Source organism: Sipha flava, unplaced genomic scaffold (assembly GCF_003268045.1).
Source record: "Sipha flava isolate LNK unplaced genomic scaffold, YSA_version1 2_pilon_pilon, whole genome shotgun sequence".
Classification (NCBI taxonomy): Eukaryota; Metazoa; Arthropoda; class Insecta; order Hemiptera; family Aphididae; genus Sipha; species Sipha flava.
Genome location: NW_020272972.1, coordinates 2,082,015 through 2,102,569, shown reverse-complemented (window position 1 = coordinate 2,102,569; position 20,555 = coordinate 2,082,015). Strand labels below are relative to the sequence as shown.

The 20,555-nt window shown below is 29.8% G+C and overlaps 2 protein-coding genes across 2 annotated transcripts; one reads left to right on the top strand and one right to left on the bottom strand.

Moving 5' to 3' along the window:
• Positions 1 to 450: 450 nt before the first annotated feature.
• On the bottom strand, positions 451 to 9,797 carry LOC112686128 (bestrophin-2-like). Its single transcript, XM_025558282.1, has 10 exons — positions 9,727 to 9,797; positions 8,915 to 9,025; positions 8,658 to 8,829; positions 6,421 to 6,789; positions 4,798 to 4,923; positions 4,443 to 4,550; positions 1,984 to 2,199; positions 1,407 to 1,509; positions 610 to 713; positions 451 to 535 (listed from the first exon to the last, which is right to left on the bottom strand). The coding sequence occupies exons 1-10, from the start codon at positions 9,795 to 9,797 to the stop codon at positions 512 to 514; spliced, it is 1,404 nt and encodes a 467-aa protein (XP_025414067.1). The 3' UTR covers positions 451 to 511.
• LOC112686024 lies at positions 2,122 to 20,197 on the top strand. Its single transcript, XM_025558125.1, has 2 exons — positions 2,122 to 2,203; positions 19,741 to 20,197. The coding sequence occupies exon 2, from the start codon at positions 19,742 to 19,744 to the stop codon at positions 20,195 to 20,197; it is 456 nt and encodes a 151-aa protein (XP_025413910.1). The 5' UTR covers positions 2,122 to 2,203; position 19,741.
• The last annotated feature ends 358 nt before the right edge of the window (positions 20,198 to 20,555 follow it).

Genomic DNA, 20,555 nt, shown 5'->3' with positions numbered 1-20,555 from the left:
GTGCACAGTATTTTCTTTGCATAGTAGTGTGGCATACCATGAATCGACTTGAGATTTGCAGGTGAAAGACATTCCCCCAAAAATTCTTGTCGAGCAGTTTTTGTAGCGATTAATGGTGCAATAGTCGAAGTATTTTGGCATTGTATCAGTCGTTGCACAGGTTGTATTCCATAGGGCAACAGTCAGAGTATTCAGGCAATGTACTATTCGTCAGATCATTCGACCCGGCTCCCGCCTGTTCCCGATCAAGTGCGTTCGTCATCGCAGTCCAAATCAAAATCGAAGTTTTGTTATAAAGTAAACTAACAGTCAATTTGTATTATTGACCTATTATATCCAATCCTTAATATCAAATGATTTCATATGATTAATGAATAATAAAAATTCCGATTATTTGAATAATAATTAAATTGTATTTATTTTATTTTTAACAGAACAATTTAAAAATAATTCATCATATTGAATCGATAGAAACCTATATCATAGCCTGTCGAATAGTTATTTCAAGTTCTCAATCAGTGTCGTCATCAGTGTTCTAAAAACATTAATTTTTGGTTCGTTTAAACGTTTTTATTTGTATTTATTGTTTTTTTTTTTCCAATAATCTACCTCGGATGATGGTTTCGTACTCTTTAGGACGCGTTGAGTCTCGGTTGATGTTTGTGGTTGCCATGGAATTATGCTGAAGTCGGTCAACGAAACCAACGATTCTCCTGTAAATGAATGTTTAGTAGATTATCGATTAACAATAGGTTTATACGAATCGGTTTTTAATTGTATACCTACGTTGCAAGTTACTAGCTTATTACGTAAACATATAGAGCGATATTTATCTTTAAAACGAACATTTGTCATGAGCACTGTAAATATTTATGGTGACGAAATAATTTATATTTACTATAATGTTCACAGAATTATAAAAGTTGCAAAATTCCGGGTAAAACGTGTAGCGGTCCTCTCCGAACGGTCAGAACAACGATTTCGATGGGTTTGTCAGAAATTTCTGATAATTATTGTCAGGCAGTTGACGAGCTTTATTAGTTTGTTGGTTATCACTCGATGATTTAGTTTCGAAAACGTCGGATGTTATTTTTATTTCATTATTCGTTTAAGGTTTGAATGACTTAGTGAACCGCAACTGAATAGCCAATAGGTTATTATTCCCATATCGCACAAAGCAGCACAATAATAATAATTGTATAACATTAAAGCTTATGAAACTAGAAAATATGCAAAGGGTGAAAAAATATAGCTATATGTACAACCAGGGGACGCGTAGTACATTCTTCTTTCCATCTTATGATCATATGAACGGTCGGTTTTGTGATAATTTCAGTATCGCACACCATTTGATTTCAAATGCCTTATCGATGTAATAAACAGAAAACGTTTAACTCATTACTCGCCTGAGAAATTGCAATAATCGTCCCTTAGATAAACGTTTTTATCGTACTGTCTGGTCATGTTGGACGTTTCGACCGGGTTCTTCAGCGCATCAATATTCGTTTCCTGAAAATTGACCTATGCATTGAAAAAAAAAAAAATAAATAAAAAAAAAAAACAATAGTAAAAATAAATAAATAAATAATAACAAAGAATGACGATATAAAAACGATTTAATGGCCTTCCACCGAGGCGAATCGCACTCGATAAAAATCATGTTTTATCGTTCGTTGGAAATAATAAAACCGAGGATCATAAACGTGTAGTAAATATATAACGGTGATACACGAACAAATGATACAGTTTATATTATAATATATGTGATTACAAGCACACATGCACTCAAAGCGACATTTCACTGTACGTGTATATTTGACAACGCACGTACTTATCGGTTTGAGCCTAGGAAGGTTAGGTTGGTAAAAATTTTCTTACGACTGAATTGTTTTTAAATTTTGCATACCTACCTACCCGACGAGTATATCACTCGAACCGTACACGTCCGTAATCGCATATTTGTTATTATATATAAAATCTTACTTTTCGCTCGTCACCACCGTCATTGATAATTGTTTTTCTGTTACCGTACTCCAATCGCGCTCCGATCATCTGGGCGGAACCCATGAACGGAGGGATCTGTAGGTGTTTAGTGTCTTCGGTGTATGGCAATTCCGTGGGAAATATATCGTTCCAATACTGGTCTTTCGTCAGCTTCGGACTATCTTGATGCATTTCGTCCACAATCACATAGGACACCTGCGTGAGAATTAATATAATTTTACATGTATATCGTACTTGAATTGCACTTTCTAATACTTGTATATGCTTACACGCTTCGGAATTGGGTTTTCAAAACGTTAAAATAAAATAAAAAATAAAATTCCACTGACAATTTAGTACCTAGATTATTTACTATAAAACATTGTGAACTTATTGATATTGGAATAATATTATTATGGTACACTGTACCAAACTTTTTCGACATCAACTATTTTCAACCGTTTGAAAGTATGTGTTATAATGATATCGGTTTTATAAATCAGTGTTAAATAGGAAACTATAATCTATCAAATATGATTTCATAGATGACTTGATGAGCTGTGATTTATGCTCCGAGATAGAGGTGTACACTTTTCGTGAATTTCGTCAACATTTTAGAAATATCGTATATACTTTGACAGTTGACAGTTTATTTTTGTTGTCATTTTAATAATTATTGAATTATTTTCGAGACGTGGAACTCGTTGAACCGATATAAGTTATATGGTTAAACTTTAATCTTTATTTTGATCAAATAAATTATACCACTTCTCCCTCTCATGTTTCTTCAGAGTTATCGATGCGATGAAAAATGTTTAAGAGTTGTGTTAAAACTTTTTATTTTATTTATATTACACAAATTACATTTAATAAAGATTTAAGATCTGTAATCTTTGATATGCTATGTTATACACGCGCTTGAACGACTTATATTATTAAATTTGTCTCTCAATTATTTTCTAATATTAATATTTATTGCAGAAAATGTATGAAAATCTCAATGCCTATTATTTTTAAAGATACTACGGGTATTTTTATTTGTTATAAAGAACTATAAGAAATTTATTTATTGATAATTGTGTAATAAAAATGGTATGTGTCTGAAAACTTCACAAAACCTCTGTTAGTAGAAAAATTCATCCGATTTTGGTATATAATATTTACAAAAATCAAAACATGCATTGAAATCAAATAATTCAAAATATAGAATATTATCAAACAATATTATTAAGGGAGGCAGATAGCGTTAGACAATAATTATAACTCACGTTTCCCAATAAAATTTTGAACAGTTAATGAGTGCTCGAACAGTTCTACGTACGTAGAATAAACTACGTAGTTTATTTTTATTTTAAACATAATATTTTGTGTTTATTATATCTTAATGATTTTCAATCACATTATAATATAGTGTCAGTTATGTGTTCATAATTTAAATAAATTGATGTATTTTAGAGTTTAAATATTACAAGTTTTAATGGTTTATATTATAAATATTAAACATGCATTGTACTTAAACGGATAATATATTATCGAATATAATACGAGTAATAACGAACTAATATACAACAGATATAATAATAAAATTCTCGTTTACTAATTTACAATATTTTACTTTTATTTTTTAGAACGACTTAATATTAATTAAAAAAATGGAAAATTAAACTAAACGGAAATAAAATCAATTCAAGTAAACTTTACATTTAAGAAAAAATAATGCCCTTAATTAATTAAAATGTGCCATGGTGTAACTATTAATGAAAGATTTACATGGTTATATAATACTAAAAACAAATGAAAATAATGTAACTCACACTTTCATCTTCTCCACCCAATTTCCAAACAAAGCCTCAAAAACAAAATACCCATATATATTATACTTCTGTTAAGTCATATGGTATCCAAATATTAGGTTAAGCCGAACCGTCCTATATTCTCCCTTTGAGAGCATTTTAGGCAGTTTTCTAGGGCTTATTATCGAATGGCCATCCACGGTTTATTCATGATATACTTCGAACAAATCCATACAACGACCTATGAATCTCTTCACTGCGAATCCTATCCGATCAATTTTATAAAAGTTTTCACAACTAACTCAAAATCTACAAAAAAGACTTAATATGAATTATTCAAGATTAGCCCCAACGAAAAAAAAATTCTTATTAACATTAAAAATAAACAAATTATACAGTATATGTATTGAACATATCAAATGTGCTGCTAAAGGGTGACTTATTCCATCACGTTTTTGACGTTATTTCATTATATATCTTTTCTCTTTGAAACACTCAAATTTGCTTATTACACTTATAAAAGTATACTACATTTTTATTTATCTTTAGTGAAAAAAAAGTTTTTGAGAATATGCAGTCAAGAAACGTTGAAAAATTTTTACATCTACATTATTATGTTTTTACAATAAATATGTTACTTTTCTTGTATAATATTATTCGGTTTACCTGTAAGTTTCGGTCAATCATCCAGTTCATGTCGAAATCATCGTCGTCGTCACCAAAGGGGTTCACTAATGTTTCTGCTACCATTAACCAGCCCATGTAGAAGAAAAACTAAAAATTATATGTGTATAGTGTGAGGACCATATCTGGAGTGGTTTACTTCTCTACCCCCCCCCCCCCCCCCCCCCCCCCGATTTCAGTTGTTTTGTTTTATCTTTTAACGGGGTTTAAAAAATAAAAATATATAATAAAAATATTAGATTTTTTAGTTCCAATATTTTAACACACGTCCAGACACGGTTTTATATATTATAATGTTATATAGAGCATAACTAAGTTAATAAAATAGTCTAATTACTTGCAAGAATGTGAATATCGGAAAAACCAAATCAATTGGATGCGTTGGATACCCTTTAAGCGGATCCAAGTACTGATTTCCCATTAACGAAGCGATGAAGTAAACGTATACAGCTAATGTTGTTACCTAATATTATGAAATAAAATTATTTTGTTATAACTTTCGAAAGGTGATGGGCTTACACGATACAAGATTCATTGAAAATAAGTGATAAAATTAAAAACAGTTAAAAAAAAACATATGTACCAATCATATTTTCATACTTAAGATACCTAACCTAACCTAATTATTGGTACTATGAGGCTGCGTCTTATAAGCTATTTTTTATGTTTTCGACAAACTTGTATTCCACTTCGATTCATTTTTTTTGATTAAATAATTTTAGTTTTTAAACTTTATAATAAAAAAAAAATTTTTGACCACGAAGTCATGAACAAATGTAGTTGAAGATGTATTTTTTTTTTAGTTTTTACGACATAATACTTTTTTTTTATATTCTAGATAGTAAAAGCTAATCACTCACCAAAACGGTATAAATAATATTTGCCCAAACGACCTATTTATTTTTCTGCCAAAATGATTACCTTCACCCAAACGACCACCGCTCAATATTTTATTATAAATTTTAAATTGTAACTAATGCGTGCCGAGCTGTCAAATGTGTAAATCAATTAGTGCTCGTTGTCGAAACGTATACAATTATTAACATTTTTTTCTTCTTCGACATAAAAGACTATTGTTCTATTTGCGTTTTGGTTTATTAGTTTAATTAATCAGGGTACCGCGGTTTCAAAGAGTTCGGAAACTAAGGAATTCAAAAATATTGTTAAATAAAATAGAATCCTATGCTGAAGTTTATAAATATGAACTTAATGTGGTGTGGGTATATGTGCGCGTGTTTGTATTAGTTAGATGTACAAAGTTGAATTACCGACGCAAGAAATATAAGCTATACATGTTGACGGTCCAGCTACAGTTGTTTGCCTTTCGTGGTTCACCATTTGTAGACCGTTGGTATAAAGTAATATAGGTACTATATGATTCGAATACCATTCACTCAATCACTGATTGCTACACCTCAAGAATGACAAAACGTATTAACTTGAAATTCGACACATAGATTACTCTACGTACATATAAATATACACTTTAGACGAGCAACGGGATTTTTCGAAATTAATATTTTTAAAGATCGAAACAGTTTTTGGTCGATCGAAGAATTTTCACACTTTATAGTAACCTTGAAAATGTTTTATTTGATTTAAAATACGCTGATTTTGAATACTCATTGTACTCTGTCGTACTCGTTGAGGTAAATGTAAATGAACATAGTGCATAGAAATAAATTAAAATAAATATCATCAGAGTACACGAAAATTATGCGTTTTTTCAACTTAGTGTTAACATTAGTTATATTGCTCTTGTCTAAAATACAGCAATATCTCCCGGGCGGGTCCGAGTAATTCAGCCCATTGTTACAACATTAAACCATGTAATTACCCAGAGCAATTACATCGTAATTAATGAAAGGGATAGCTGATTGCTTCTAGTGTGGGAAACGATCGATAATCGTTGTAACGCCGTATTATTATAACGTAACAATGCAATAATTATTCATATCACTTGGGTGTAGACGAGCGGTACGCTGATCCAGTCGTAGCTCAACAGGCTGCCGCAGTCCGATCTGATCTTGTTGATCTCGTCCACTAGAGTTTTGATCGAGAAATCATTCACGATGCACCCCTCTTTCTTGGCCTGCGTCACGACGGTGGCGGCCCACACTAGTGGCATCCAGTAGTTCGGGTGACTGGTCTTCGCGTTCATCGACTCGAACGCGTCCTGTTCGTCCGGCGTCAGGAACCCCGACTCTACCAGGTGATCCAACGTCGGGAATCTCTTTTTTACGGCCGGACATATCATCGTCAACGTCATCAGTATGCTCAGGTTTGCGTATCTCATAATCGTACGTCTGATTAATCTTGACCGTTCGTTCTGTCGATGAAATGATAGTGTTTTTTTTTTCGGTACTACATTATTATTATTGCGCGGGATTTCGAAAATAAATTACGCGTCTTGTAAACGTATACTTATAAACTAGGTATGCATAAACTATTCTATATGACTTTTTTTTAAAAAAAAAAAAAAAAAAAAAAACATTTTTATTACGATTTAAATTAAAGTAGTTAAAACTAAAATTAACACATGCATATCGAAATAATAATTTTTACATTACTGATTTATTGCTTTCGTTTGTACTTCACCGATAACATATTTGTTTCAAGTACGGCGTTACTTCTATAATTATCAAAGTCGATGTTAAGAAAACACGAAAAAATAACTATTCACGAATCGTTGAAGTATTTTTGTATCAAATTTTTAGATAAATAATGTCAATCATTGTAATTGTAAAAATTTCTCGGGAACTTATTATAGTTATAACTATTTAATCTTTTTGATGATTAAAATGTCTTCTGCAATCGATTATGTTTTTTGATTATTCAATAAGAAATATATTTATATTATATTATATTATATACAGTTTTGATAATATAACGGTTATTCTAAAATTGTATATTTAGTTATTCAAATGCGTACTTTTTTCTTTAGGAATTTCGAAAAATATGTAAATATGAATCGTTTTATAATTCAATTTTATTAAAAACTTGAACATCATTTTGACAATCTATTTATTATTAAAATATGTAGCGCTTTTTTAGAACATCAGTCATATTTGTATTTATGATTTTTTGCTTGACCCATTTGCGTTTATGAAAATTTAAAAATAAATCTCAATGTATACTGCGTTTATTGTATAAACAACAATATTTATGAAAAATAAGTACAATACATTTTTCGGGAAGTGATTTTAAGAAATTCGGATGGCGTACACTGATATATACAAACTTGATTACAAACACCTGTAGCAATCAGGCACGTAACCAAGATTTTTGTTTGGGGGAGGTCCAACATAAAATCTACCAATAATGTTGGGAGAAAAAAAAAGTTCAAATCATAACAAATATAAGTACTCATATCTTTAGCTGTCTGTAATACAGGGGCGAACTCAAGTGGGATTAACCTCCCCTCCCCCGAAATATCAGGAACAAAAAATAAATTATCTGACTTACAAATATATTACTAATAAATTAATTAAAAAAATGATTAGTTATTTAAAAGTTTCCCGGGTTTTTAAAATGATGTATATAATATAATTATATAACATTTATATGAAAATTTTACATTTTTTCTACTCCCCTTACCGAAATTTTTTTCTGCGCTCGCCCCTTAGAGTCATACTAGTTAAAATAACCTATAAGTTGCGTAAAAAATATTTATATTGCATTAAATAGTTATGTATTTGTGAAACCTTTAAAGGATTAATATTGATATATTATATATATTAAATAACACGTTCTGTAGAGTGTAACGTTTTAATTACATTATTTATACTGTACTGTAATCAAAAGTAAAAATTTACCGTATAATTAAGGCCCGAATGCTATACAAATACGAAAGAATACCATCAAATTGTATTGTTAAATTCATTTACCAATATTTAATGAATACTTGAAGTTTCTTAAACCGAAAAAAAAATTTTAAACCATTACCAGTTCTTTACGAGTTGATAAAACGATTCTCTCTTGGATTCGTGAAAAATTAATAAAAACGACCAGAAAGGTTGAAAAATCCAAAGTGTATATATTGTAAACGAACTTTATGTATTCGCATCCGGGCTAATGAAACTTTATTTTTCAATACTTAAATAACATTTTCATCCAAGGGAACGCTTTGTGCGATGAACTCGACAAATGACACCGATATGGAAATGCAACGTGCACTCGTGAACAGTGTATACGTACTTGTCCGATGATCAACGTGCTGACGTACAGAGCCAACGAATCCGGCCACGGTATGCTCAGGTACTGACTCCACCACCGACCCACGACAATGGCCACGTAGAATCCCAGTACGAACGACACGGGGATCAGATTCATGTATGTTTGGCAGTGCAACGAAATTTTTTCGAAATAACTGAAAATGTGAGTGTTTTTTTTTTAAAAAACAAAATATTGATAAGAACGCGTTGCGACCACGTGCTCGAGATGACGGTTCTCACTCTCTTTGCGGCTGCGACAATACGGTTCTGTACATGACACTCAACGAGAAATAACAAACCGTGAACATTATCACGTTTGGCCACAGCAGCTTGTAGATACTGCCCTTCCAACTGAAACGCGCAAAACGAATGGAATCATATATAAGTCAAATTCAAACGTTATCGAATTGGTGACCCGACGGCGTCCATCGGCCACAGCGAGTCGATGTGGGGTATTGTAAATTGCGCCCGAAACGAATAGGTTATGTAAAAACAAGGTGTATGGTAAATTCCATCCGGAAAAATATCCAAGTTAAAAATGTACATGTAAATTCCGCCCAAAAAAATATGCAGGTATAAAAATGGGTATGTCAATCGTCAATTATGTCATATCTTATGAGCTTTGCCACATATTGTGGATCTAATAATTGGAAACATCAGATAGAAATATCATAAATTGTGCTCAGTACACGTCCTAGAGTCTTAAATGCTACAATGGCTCAATTTATAAAATCAGAACGTAGAAATATACGTTTAGTATTAGACCATTTTAAATTATCTAAAGTAAAAAACTTATAAGTTATACGTAGGATGTGTTATTAATTTTTTTTCAGGCGGAATTTACATGTAGCTTATTTTACCTGTAGTTCATTTTGGGTGGAATTTACATGTGCCCGTCGATTTCAATTCTTCGTTTCGACGAAGGTGTGTATTTTTATCGTACCCGCGCGAACCGAACCGGTCCAAATGGCCGTGTGAAAGATCTTACTTGTTTCGCCACTATGAATATGTGTGTCATACGTGTTACATTGCATATTAAACAACGGAATTACCGAAAAAGTAATTTCCAAAAACATCCCAGGCCACGGCACGTGGCAACCTGGTCGGTGTACGTAATGGTCATTTTGCAAACATCCAAATCAAATCTGTAAAGATTATGAGACGAGACCTCTTTTTCCGGTCGTATACGAAAACTGTTCGCATGCAACGATACTTGTACGTATAGTGTATTTATGTTTGTGTGTATGTGTGTTGTTTGTGTATTATATTTCTTCTTTTTGTTTTATTTTTATTTTATATATAAATATATGTCCCTCAACACAATTCGTAACCATGCTCGAAAACGTTTCCATTACTACGGAAACATTGCAACGAATTAGTTTCAGAAATTGTTGCGAAAGCCCCTTGGTTTCGTATTACAATTATAAATACGCCGGATCAAGTTATCATTTTACCGGTTCATTTGGTCGTTCCAGATTTGTCGGAGGGTTTGCATCGTTTTTTTCTTTTTTAATGCATTTATTCATAGTTCTCGTGAACATGGCGGATATTATGATATCGACATACGAATCAAATATAAAAAAATAAATAAACAACCATTTTACGTTTATTAAATAGATTATTAATCATAAATAATGATCGGTAAAATGTATTATGCATGTAAAGAAATAACTTAATGCATTTTTTTAGGTACCACCTACGTAATACTACAATACGTAGCGTGTTATAAAACACCGATGGGATCATAATATTCACCCTTAAAATGAACGTTACGTAGTTACGTTTGCCGATAATCTGTAGGCACTCTATAAGTGAACCCCCTTTATATGAGTTTTGTTTCACTACAAATTAAAAATCACTTGTACAAAAAAAAAAAAAAATAAATATTTTACTAAAATATTATTCGCATATGACGCAAAATTTACTCAGACATTATGTACATATTGTTGTTTCATAGTTGCTCTGCATAAGTTATTATCAATACACGCGGATGCGTTGATCCATTTAGTGTTTCAATTTCACTAGAGTCATTCAGTTCGTCATGTTTGTATCATTGAAGCAATAGAGTTCCGCAAAAATAAATTTCTTTCAGACTCGCTATTTTACTACTGACAGCAAATGTGAGAAATCTATAAACAATGGTGACAAGTTAACTACGTACATCTAATGAACACCATATTTATAAACCATGGAGATTTATTTAATTTAAGGCAAATATTTAATTGTCGAACATTATCAATTCATTTGGTCTGGCAATGTGATTAGGTACTAAAAAATGTTCTGAAAGTATAAAACTCTAGATACTTTATATCTGATGGGTTATTGTATTATAATAAAAGGATCACTGATAAAGAGGGTACCATATGAATATCATATATATATATTTTTAATAAAAATGAATCGAATGTAAACATGTATGTATAATATTCACGAGAACTGTGCTGTTACTTTATCTCAAACTTCAATAACTCGAGAAAATATTACGTTCCTCTTGTATTTTCTTACTTCAAAAAATTATATTTTTAAATTCTCACTGTCTAAAACATGTATAAAATATAAATTACATCATACATATATAGTAAAATTTAAATAACTTGACATTTTATGATGACACAACCTAACTCAACACAACATATTTTCATAGAGTGATTTCATTCTCTAAAAATAATCAAGGTTTTCAAAAGACTTTTTTAATGTTGCACGTAATGATTGATATGGTAAGATCACCGTTAAAGTTCATATAGGACTTTATGATTGATTCGATATGATAAATGATTTAATCAATTTTAAAAATATGGTTGGAAAATAATAAATATAGTATCTCACATTAGAATATAACAATATGTAATTATGTACACTAATATTACATAATCTAACATTACAGGAGTGTTTGTCGCTGTGTTATAATGCATTTCTTCGATTATAATACGAACAGACCATCAATCATCACGTGACGTACGATATACACGCATATTATCTACTTTTACAGATTAATGTGGTTAAATTAAGTTCTATTGAATTTTTACATTTTTCTATAAAACTAAATGCCATTACACTTTATTATTAAATACAATTTATTTGTCAATAGTAAATAATGATTTTCATACTTCTTTTTATCTCTATTACTATATAGAAAATATTTTACACTGTCGAGATACTATTAGTAACAAACTAATACAATTAATTCTACAGAAAGCACATACACATACACACACACATTTCAACGACGATGATATTCCATTACGAAAACACAGATGTGGGATTCAAAGTTATCGTGTGAGCGACTATTAGTATAAACCAGTCGTTAGCAGTAGACCATAACGCGTTATTTATCACTTAAAGTATTTTTAATTTTATTTTTATTTTTTTAATCATTATACCGGAGCAATTGCAATTAGTTAATTATATATCGTCACGGTGCATATTTCCGCTGAAATAGGTAAATCTAGTAATATAAACAAATTGAGAAAACTTATCAAAGCTTTACTCATATTTGTTTTATATGCATGTATACAAAAATGATCAGTTCCCTGAGAACAAATTAATTGAAATCAAATTTTAAATCCTTTTATTGGAATAGTTTGTAATCAACTTTCTATTAATTCCTTGTGTTTTATAGTTTGTAGTCGAAACAGGTAATTAATGTCCTAAAATTTCATCTATTAGGTAATTTTTCCTTAAATTATTGAGTTTCATATTGAAAAATATACATATGTAAGTAATTCCTAACATCGATAATGTTTTTAGTGCAAAATTTCGTAGAAATTTTTATTTTTCATCTGGTAATGTTTTCCAAAACAACACATTTATCTCTTTTCAAGATAGAAATGGATCTGTTGAAATTAAATAACTCTAATTGAATTAAAGCATGTAGATTTTCAATTTCAACAGTAAAAGGATTATTAAATACATTTATTCAAGGACGTATAAGTTCAATATCTTCAAATAGTCTTTTGAATTTTATAGTTACTTTATATAAATGGGTAATGCAATTTTCAAAATTAAATTTTTTCTTAAATTATATTTTTATAACCTAACAACATAGAAAATGTAATCATTTCTTTTTAACTTTTGCATGTTTAAACATATCCAATTTTTTTTTTTTTGAATCCATATTAAAACCTAATTACCTAATTTTAAAAATTGTTTTTTTTTTTTTTTACTTTGAAGTTAAACATTTATTTATTTTTTTTTAATATTGATAAAAATCAGTTGAAAATTATAATGAATATAGAAATTGTTTATCAACCATTTGATTTTTGAAATAAGTAGTATCAGTTGTAATTTCAAGAATTTTAAGGCATTTTAATATTTCTTTTCTTAAAAAAATATAAAATATTCATGACACATTTCCCGATTTAACCAATTTGTATATAGTACTAAATCAGTAATTACCAAATACGTATTAAGAACTATAATGATACTTAGTACATTAAAATACTCAAGTTTATATACATACTAACGTTTTCATATAGAAACGTTTCATATATTTAAATTATTTTATCACCCACGATCAGCTTTTAACTTCAACACATTTAACTTTTTTTAGATCACAATTATAGAATTTAGAATTTATAATAAGTTTCATCATAGTATATTCATTTTTTTTTCAATATCGATTAATACCATCGAAACCATCGAAATCAATGTCAAAATTATGTTATGGAAAGAAATTCGAGTTTAGTTACATAATATCACTCGAACTTTGCTTCTAAAATACCTCGAAAGTGACAAAAAAATAATTTAATGAGATTTAGAAGGCATTTTGTGTGCAATGAGTCGATGAAGTATCAATATTTTACCCACAACGGTTTTTGGTGAATTCAATGGATTACAGGAACTTTACTATTATATTTACGAAATAATGCATTAAAACCAATATTTTTTTCTTACCTTTGATTTTGCATCATCAGTCACAGCCGATGAAATTTTTTTAAATCCACCAATTATTTTAACTGCATTTTTTACAGTATTAAATGTATCACTTGTTTTGTTGATTCCATGCAAGGAACTACATTTTAATAGTTTTTTTATGAAATTTGAATTATGAAAAAATAACTCTAATAAAAATTAAAAATTAACTTACATCTGTAACATATGTGCTTTCTTCTCATGCTATTGAATAATATGCATAATTTTTCATCAAAGTTTCCAATGTCTTACGAATGTTACTATTATGTTCAACTGTACAAGGTATCTCAATGTGTCTTGAAAGTGATATTTTTTTAAATTCACTTGCCTTTTTGTTTTCATTTATTGATTTAATCATTTTACTGTATTGATTTTAATAAATTTATCATCATTCTTCGATCTCTAAGATTTAAATATTTCATAATAAATAATTTATGATGCCATTATAATTGATTGTTGTGAAGTTTTTGCTTTTATTATTATATTTTGTTGAGATTGGAGTTTTCTTTTAAGATCATTTACAACACTTTATCTTTGCGATACCGATGTATGTTTCATATTTAAACGAATTATTTATCACGGGATGTTTTTTTTAAATTGTATTCTTTTAGATAACTAAATAATCTTCTTCTTCTTCTTCGCCTTCGCCTTTATATCCTAACTACTCGTATTTAGGGTCGACTACTCTTGTCTTAAACTTCCACTCGTTTTGATTTCTACATCCACTACGCACACATCAACGGCCGTAATATCATTATCAATCGTATCGTACCATCTATTTTTTGGTCATCCTCTTCCTCTTTTTTCTTAAACGTTCATTTTCATAACAACTCTTATTGCTTTTGTTTCTTTTAGTCTCATTACTTTAGTCTCATGTCCAAACTTAAATAATACAATTTAAAAAAAATGATAACGCAATAATGTTTCAACAAACTAAACATTGAGTTTTTTATTTTTTAATAATAAAATAATATTTATTCTCTTATAAACTGTTAAAAGTTAAATTTTTATCGTTGGTTTTACATTTTTTAGCGTACATATTTTAAACCCTTCAAAACACAAAAATAATTAAAACAATGAAATTAAGTAGCGTGATACAGTGGATACAATTAAACTGATGAATTCATTAATTTACGAGTATTAATTTAAATTAAATAAATACTTATTTACTATGTTCGCTCTGCTTCTATATAGTTAGACATTTAATAATTTAGTTTCAGTTCAATTCTAGATAAGAATTCATGTATACGTTTTACGAATGATTTAATGAAATATTTTTATATATTTTTGCATTTTATACAAAACAAATTGAATAAGAAACACCGGCCAGATAAAAAAGGTACGTGGGCCGCCAATCGTCCATCCCTGTTACATGGCATTTATGAAATACTGATGATGATTGATTTACACATATGTTACACTTTTCGTGGCAACGAGTTAAAGTACTTTAGTTTTTAATCGGCTCTCAAAATATTTCAAATATAATATAACCAAGTAGCACTGTTTCTTAACAAATTATTGTTTGTTCAACATTTTAGATAAGAGTTAAAAAAAAAAATATACAGTCTATTGTATTAAGTTATAGGAAAAATGTATTTATGAAAATCTCAAAGGGGTGGATCCATTTATCACCTTCCTCCTATAATACGACACTGATCGCAGTGCATACCAACACTGCAGTAGGTATACATGGTAATTTAAGCTAATCGGAGAAAACGATAGAGCCTTTACTCGTATTTGTTTTACACGCGTGTGTACGAAATGTGTCATTTCAGGAAGAACGGTAAGAATAATAATGGTAATACTTTGTTTTTATTATTGAATGATATACCATTTATTACTTAAAACAATAAGTATTTGGTTCACAAACAACACTTCAGTCAGTGACGCACAGAAGATTTTTGACAAGAATGTTGAAAATATATATTTCGAGGTACCTACCCAACCCCATCAGTCTGAGTTTAGGGATAGTATAACTCTTATTTTTAAATGTTTTTGGTTTTTTCTTACTAACAAAGATACTAAAAATAAAATTTTTTAAAATAAACCTAATATTAATTATTTTTCAATTTTCTGGGTATTAATTTATGAGTTTGTATAGCATAATAATTATTGTATAGCATAATTTTTGGGATTGAGCCCTACTACTTATTCTAATGTGACGCTTTAGTTCTAGAATAAACAATATTAGTATGCTGATTTGGATAGCTGAAAAATTAGTATTAAATTAAACAAATATTTATACAAGTTCACACAGAACTAACCATCCACCAATTTTCTGAGGGATGTCAGTCGATACCCTTGACCCTTCCTGTGTGCGCCACTGACCTCAGTATAATAATACTTATAAAAATAAAATGTATAATTAATCATAGTGTTTCTCGCTCATACCGTTCAAGTTCACAAAAAGGCGTACACTGATTTTGAAAGGCTTAATCGTTTGTAATATGCGATTGCGAGTTTGAAATAATATAATATTTCGATAAAAAAGGCATTACATGTTATACGTACATGCGTACAAACGTTAAATCTGGATCATGGTATTACAATTATCAATTTACGTAGAGGTAATTGTGAGATGAGTGACAATATTAACATTCATTTAATACTATACGTTATACTCGTATCCGAGTCGCAGTATTCGTGCTCGTGCATCAAAATATTATTGTAATATTCAAATGACCGAGGAGTTACAAGGTAGGTCGTTCAAATGCCCGCGTGCGCGCCTCGTAATGGGTTTCTTGATTTCCGTCTCGTAGTCCTTGGCATGGCGTTATTATAAGCTATTATTGTACGCGTTATTACGTTAATCCGGAAGAGTCGTTTCGCGTACACGCCAGGGACTAAACTTGGTTAAATCTGCTGCTGCAGGTACCTTGTACCCACTAGCATTGAGCAAACGGAATTGTTAATTATTACGGATCCGCTTGTGTTGGTAAGTCGCAGTAACAACTTTTCACCGTCGCGGAGGTGATATTTTTTCATCAAAACAGTTCACAAACACACACACGCACACACACACAGACGTGTACATAGGCACTATAATAATATAATTGCTCTGTCGCGATTCGCAAACTCTGGGCCCGGGGGAAAAATCACAATTTTCTGCTTCTCATTTTATCCTACTCTCACCTCCATGCACAAACGGAAACAGCTGATTTTTGAGTGTCTCGAACCATACACGTCATGCAAAGCTTAAAACGGTGTGTAAGAACTTGGTCTCTACACCTCTCACAGTGCTTGAAATACGTCCTCTTTAGGATTTTTCGAAAAGTTCTCTCGCTCGACCGTTGGCTCAAAGCAATTGCATACATTAAAACCTACTGCAATTAATTATACGCTTATAAAAATAAATTCTTAACACTATTAACAATTACGTCTCATCGGCGACGGTCGATCGTAGCTGATTGCTCCGAGAATCAGTGATTTTTTTTTCAACAACAACTTACTCATATAAAATATTAATCATACATTGTATATTTATTTACATAATTATTTATTGCTTGCAATTATGCGTGTGACGTTCAAAATGGTATGGAAATCATATGGTACCACTTGAGTTCTAATTGTCGCTTAATTCAGTTCTGTATGTGCACTTGCTGCCTCGGTTACGTACATCGAGATCGCATTGATAATCACGATATTTACTCGCCGAACAATAATTAGTATTATTGTCAATCGATCATTCACAAAGACTCTAACCAATTGTTTTTCTGCGCGGGTCTAAAAAACGACAGTCAATAATATTTATACATATACAGTGTAATTATTTTTGAAGGTAACACTAAATTATTCTGTCCAGTGACATTGGATTGAAGTGTGGTATTTTTAAATAGTTCGCGACTGTTGAAATACATATTTTTTTTACAATTTCCAAATGTTTAACCCTTTTGTTATGTTTTGTTATGCGTAATACAACTTAGATTTTTTTTTTAAATAGAAACACCTAATTTCAACAAATGATTTGGATAGACCCACAGAAAAACAGAAAGCAAAAAAAAACCATTTTGGACATGGATAACATAACTCGCAATACAAAAATGAAATATAATAACGTACTGTCGTTATAATATAACGCAATGAATATTAATTATAACATATAATAATAATTTTTTTTTTGTATTGAATGAGAGATTTTTTTGACGGTTAGGTTAGCATTTTTCACTTATTGTTATTTTTTTCCCATTTTCTTCATTCAAATAATAATGTTTTATCTATAAAAAATATAGTTTTTAAATATTTATGTATCGAAAATATTGAGGTTTTTTTTTAAAGAATATGGAACGCTCATTATCATCTTGCTGCACTGAAACGTTAAATCCGTCATCGAGATTTTTTGAACGATTTCTACTGCTGATGGATACCTATAAACTAAAACGATTTGAATTTGACAATGCAATAGAACAAAATTAGATTCAGAAGTATCGTTTTGATAAGTACTAAAATCACAAGTAACATCACATGAATCTTTCACGTCGTTATACGACTATCACCTCATAAATCGTTGAACGGCGTTTCGTACTGGCAATATTCGTACATCAACGTCGTTTGTCACTGAAGTGGTATCGTCTTGTTGTCTTTATAGAATAGAGATTTAAACTGGGTAAATTTTTAACACATTAATTTACCAATTGTTTCTTTACAAGTAAATATTTTTTATCGAAAAAATTAGCATGTGACACCTTAAATTATACGTTTGAACGAGGTGAATATTCATAACATATCAATAGAATGGAATAGTTGATATTATAAAAATTAAAACGTCAAACGTCAAACATGCCCACAATTATTGATAGTATATTACATAACATATCTTATACCATAAATTATTATCGATATTAACAGCATACTTGTAGATATAGTATGAATCTATGTTTTATAAAAATTTCATAAAATCATGTTAAACTTTTAGTATCATGAACACTCTACTATTCAGTAAATAAAAATATAAAAATAAGCCTTGAAATAGTTATAAGTTCATGAAAAAAGAGGAAGCGAGGAGTTCATAGGTCTATCTCTATAATGACATAAAAAAATTTACAAAACATACAGTAAATTAACATACATTTTTCTCGGTAAATTACAAAAAAAAATAATAAAAAAAAAAAAAATTGTATATTTTACATCTCCATTATAAATTACTAACATAATAATAATAGTATTTAAATAGGTATTGTGCGCGCTTATATTCTTTTTTCAATATTTTTCGTTTGACTTTTACGTATAAACCATTAATTAGTAATACATTTCAGGTTAATTTATAATAAATCATGTATTTCATTATAGTAATAAAAATCATGTTTAAGATTTCAAACTCAATAAATAAGAACGTTAAAAAAAATTATACAATAAAAAAACTTTTCTCATGACACATTTTATGGATGTTGAATAATTTATTTGTATACCAAAATACTTTACAAACGGAGTAAATATATTAAAACGCTAGACTTATCAGTATATATAAATAATGAGTTCAAAATGCAACAACGCCTCTTTAGAAAATGTTTCGTATTCAAGATGTATGTATACTTTATGGCATCGATCAAAAAATAATTGAGCAAAATCGAACAATGAAAATTAAATTAAACAGTAAAATTTTTATAATTTAATATAAATTTAAATGATTTTGAGAAACTTTTTAATATTTGGTACATTATACATTTATCCGATTCGATTTTAATATCCATACATGGGTCTTCGATATCTTTTACCGATACTTATTCGTTGATTTTAAAACCGTAGCCAGTGGAAACATTACTTGTTTACCGTACTTACTGTATTTTTTTGTGATTGTTGTTCGATAACATGATATTAATATTTAATGATTCATTTTGTAAGTAATTGAAATATGATAATCATACGTCCATGGTTGTACTGTTTTGTATTTATTTGTTGTTTGTTCTACACAACTTTTGGCCGTCCAATCGGTGATGATTATATTAAGTACGTTACAGTATCACAATATTATTATGGATAGTGTATCGTAATCTATTTTACGCGAATTGCTTTTAAAACGACAATATCACTAAGGAATAAATAAAAATCATGTTACTGTCGTATAACCAACAACTATTATGATTAAACTCGAAACATTGTACTCCATACTGCAGTTCGAAAAATAAGTAATAACGATTATCCGTTTTTATTATTTCCAGAATGAAATCGAACAACGACCGTGTATCCGAGGTAGAGATACCTTGCCCGGAACAAGACGGTTCTATCAAGTATGTAGAGAAATTGATAAACAGATTAAATGGACTTTCAGCCGGAACCGATAACTCCTCGTTCGTGCTAAAGATATCGTGTAGAATCAAAAATATTTATGTGATCGGCAGTATCAATGCGTCATCTGTGAGACTGGGTGATTCGGAATTTGGTAAAGATTTTACAACCAAGAAAGTAACCCCAGTTACGACGACCAAGTTACCTGGATATAATTACTCAAAGTTCAAGCCCACTAAAACATGTATGCCGGAGTATTTCGATAAATCCAGGAGCACAGAACCGTCTGTAGTTACATCGAAAGTTCTACGGCCATCTACGGCTATCGAACAAGAAACGGAAAGTAAGATAGGAAACAATTGTCATTGTCCTTCTAGAGACAACGTATGATGTTTTATGATTTTGTTCTATAGCTTTATTATATGATTATATTGTTATTAAAACCCTAAAACTAAATCATTTTTTATTATTCAATTTAATCACTGAGCTTTGGACATACGTAAAATTGTCCTGAAAGAAAGTTATTTTATACTTTTATAACATTCCAGAGAAAACACAATTAAATAAATAAATAAAATAAAATAAAAATAAATAAATAAAATATTTATTTTTGCTTCAAATCTATAAATCTTGAACTTGGGTACAATAATTTTGTATAAGATGTAAATTTTAATTGGAAATGGTTCATGATATTGGATTAACCTATTTATTAAATTTCTGTCATAAATGAAATTCGTGATTAAAACAC

What these genes read in the sequence shown, in the direction of transcription:
- LOC112686024 (XM_025558125.1), top strand. Translation starts at nt 19,742, where the DNA reads ATGAAATCGAACAACGACCGTGTATCCGAGGTAGAGATACCTTGCCCG.
- LOC112686128 (XM_025558282.1), bottom strand. Translation starts at nt 9,797, where the DNA reads ATGACCATTACGTACACCGACCAGGTTGCCACGTGCCGTGGCCTGGGA. An exon ending in TTGTCGCAGCCGCAAAGAGA is followed by an intron (nt 8,830 to 8,914) that starts GTGAGAACCGTC and finishes TCACATTTTCAG; the next exon opens with TTATTTCGAAAAAATTTCGT. An exon ending in GTACGAAACCATCATCCGAG is followed by an intron (nt 536 to 609) that starts GTAGATTATTGG and finishes TAATGTTTTTAG; the next exon opens with AACACTGATGACGACACTGA.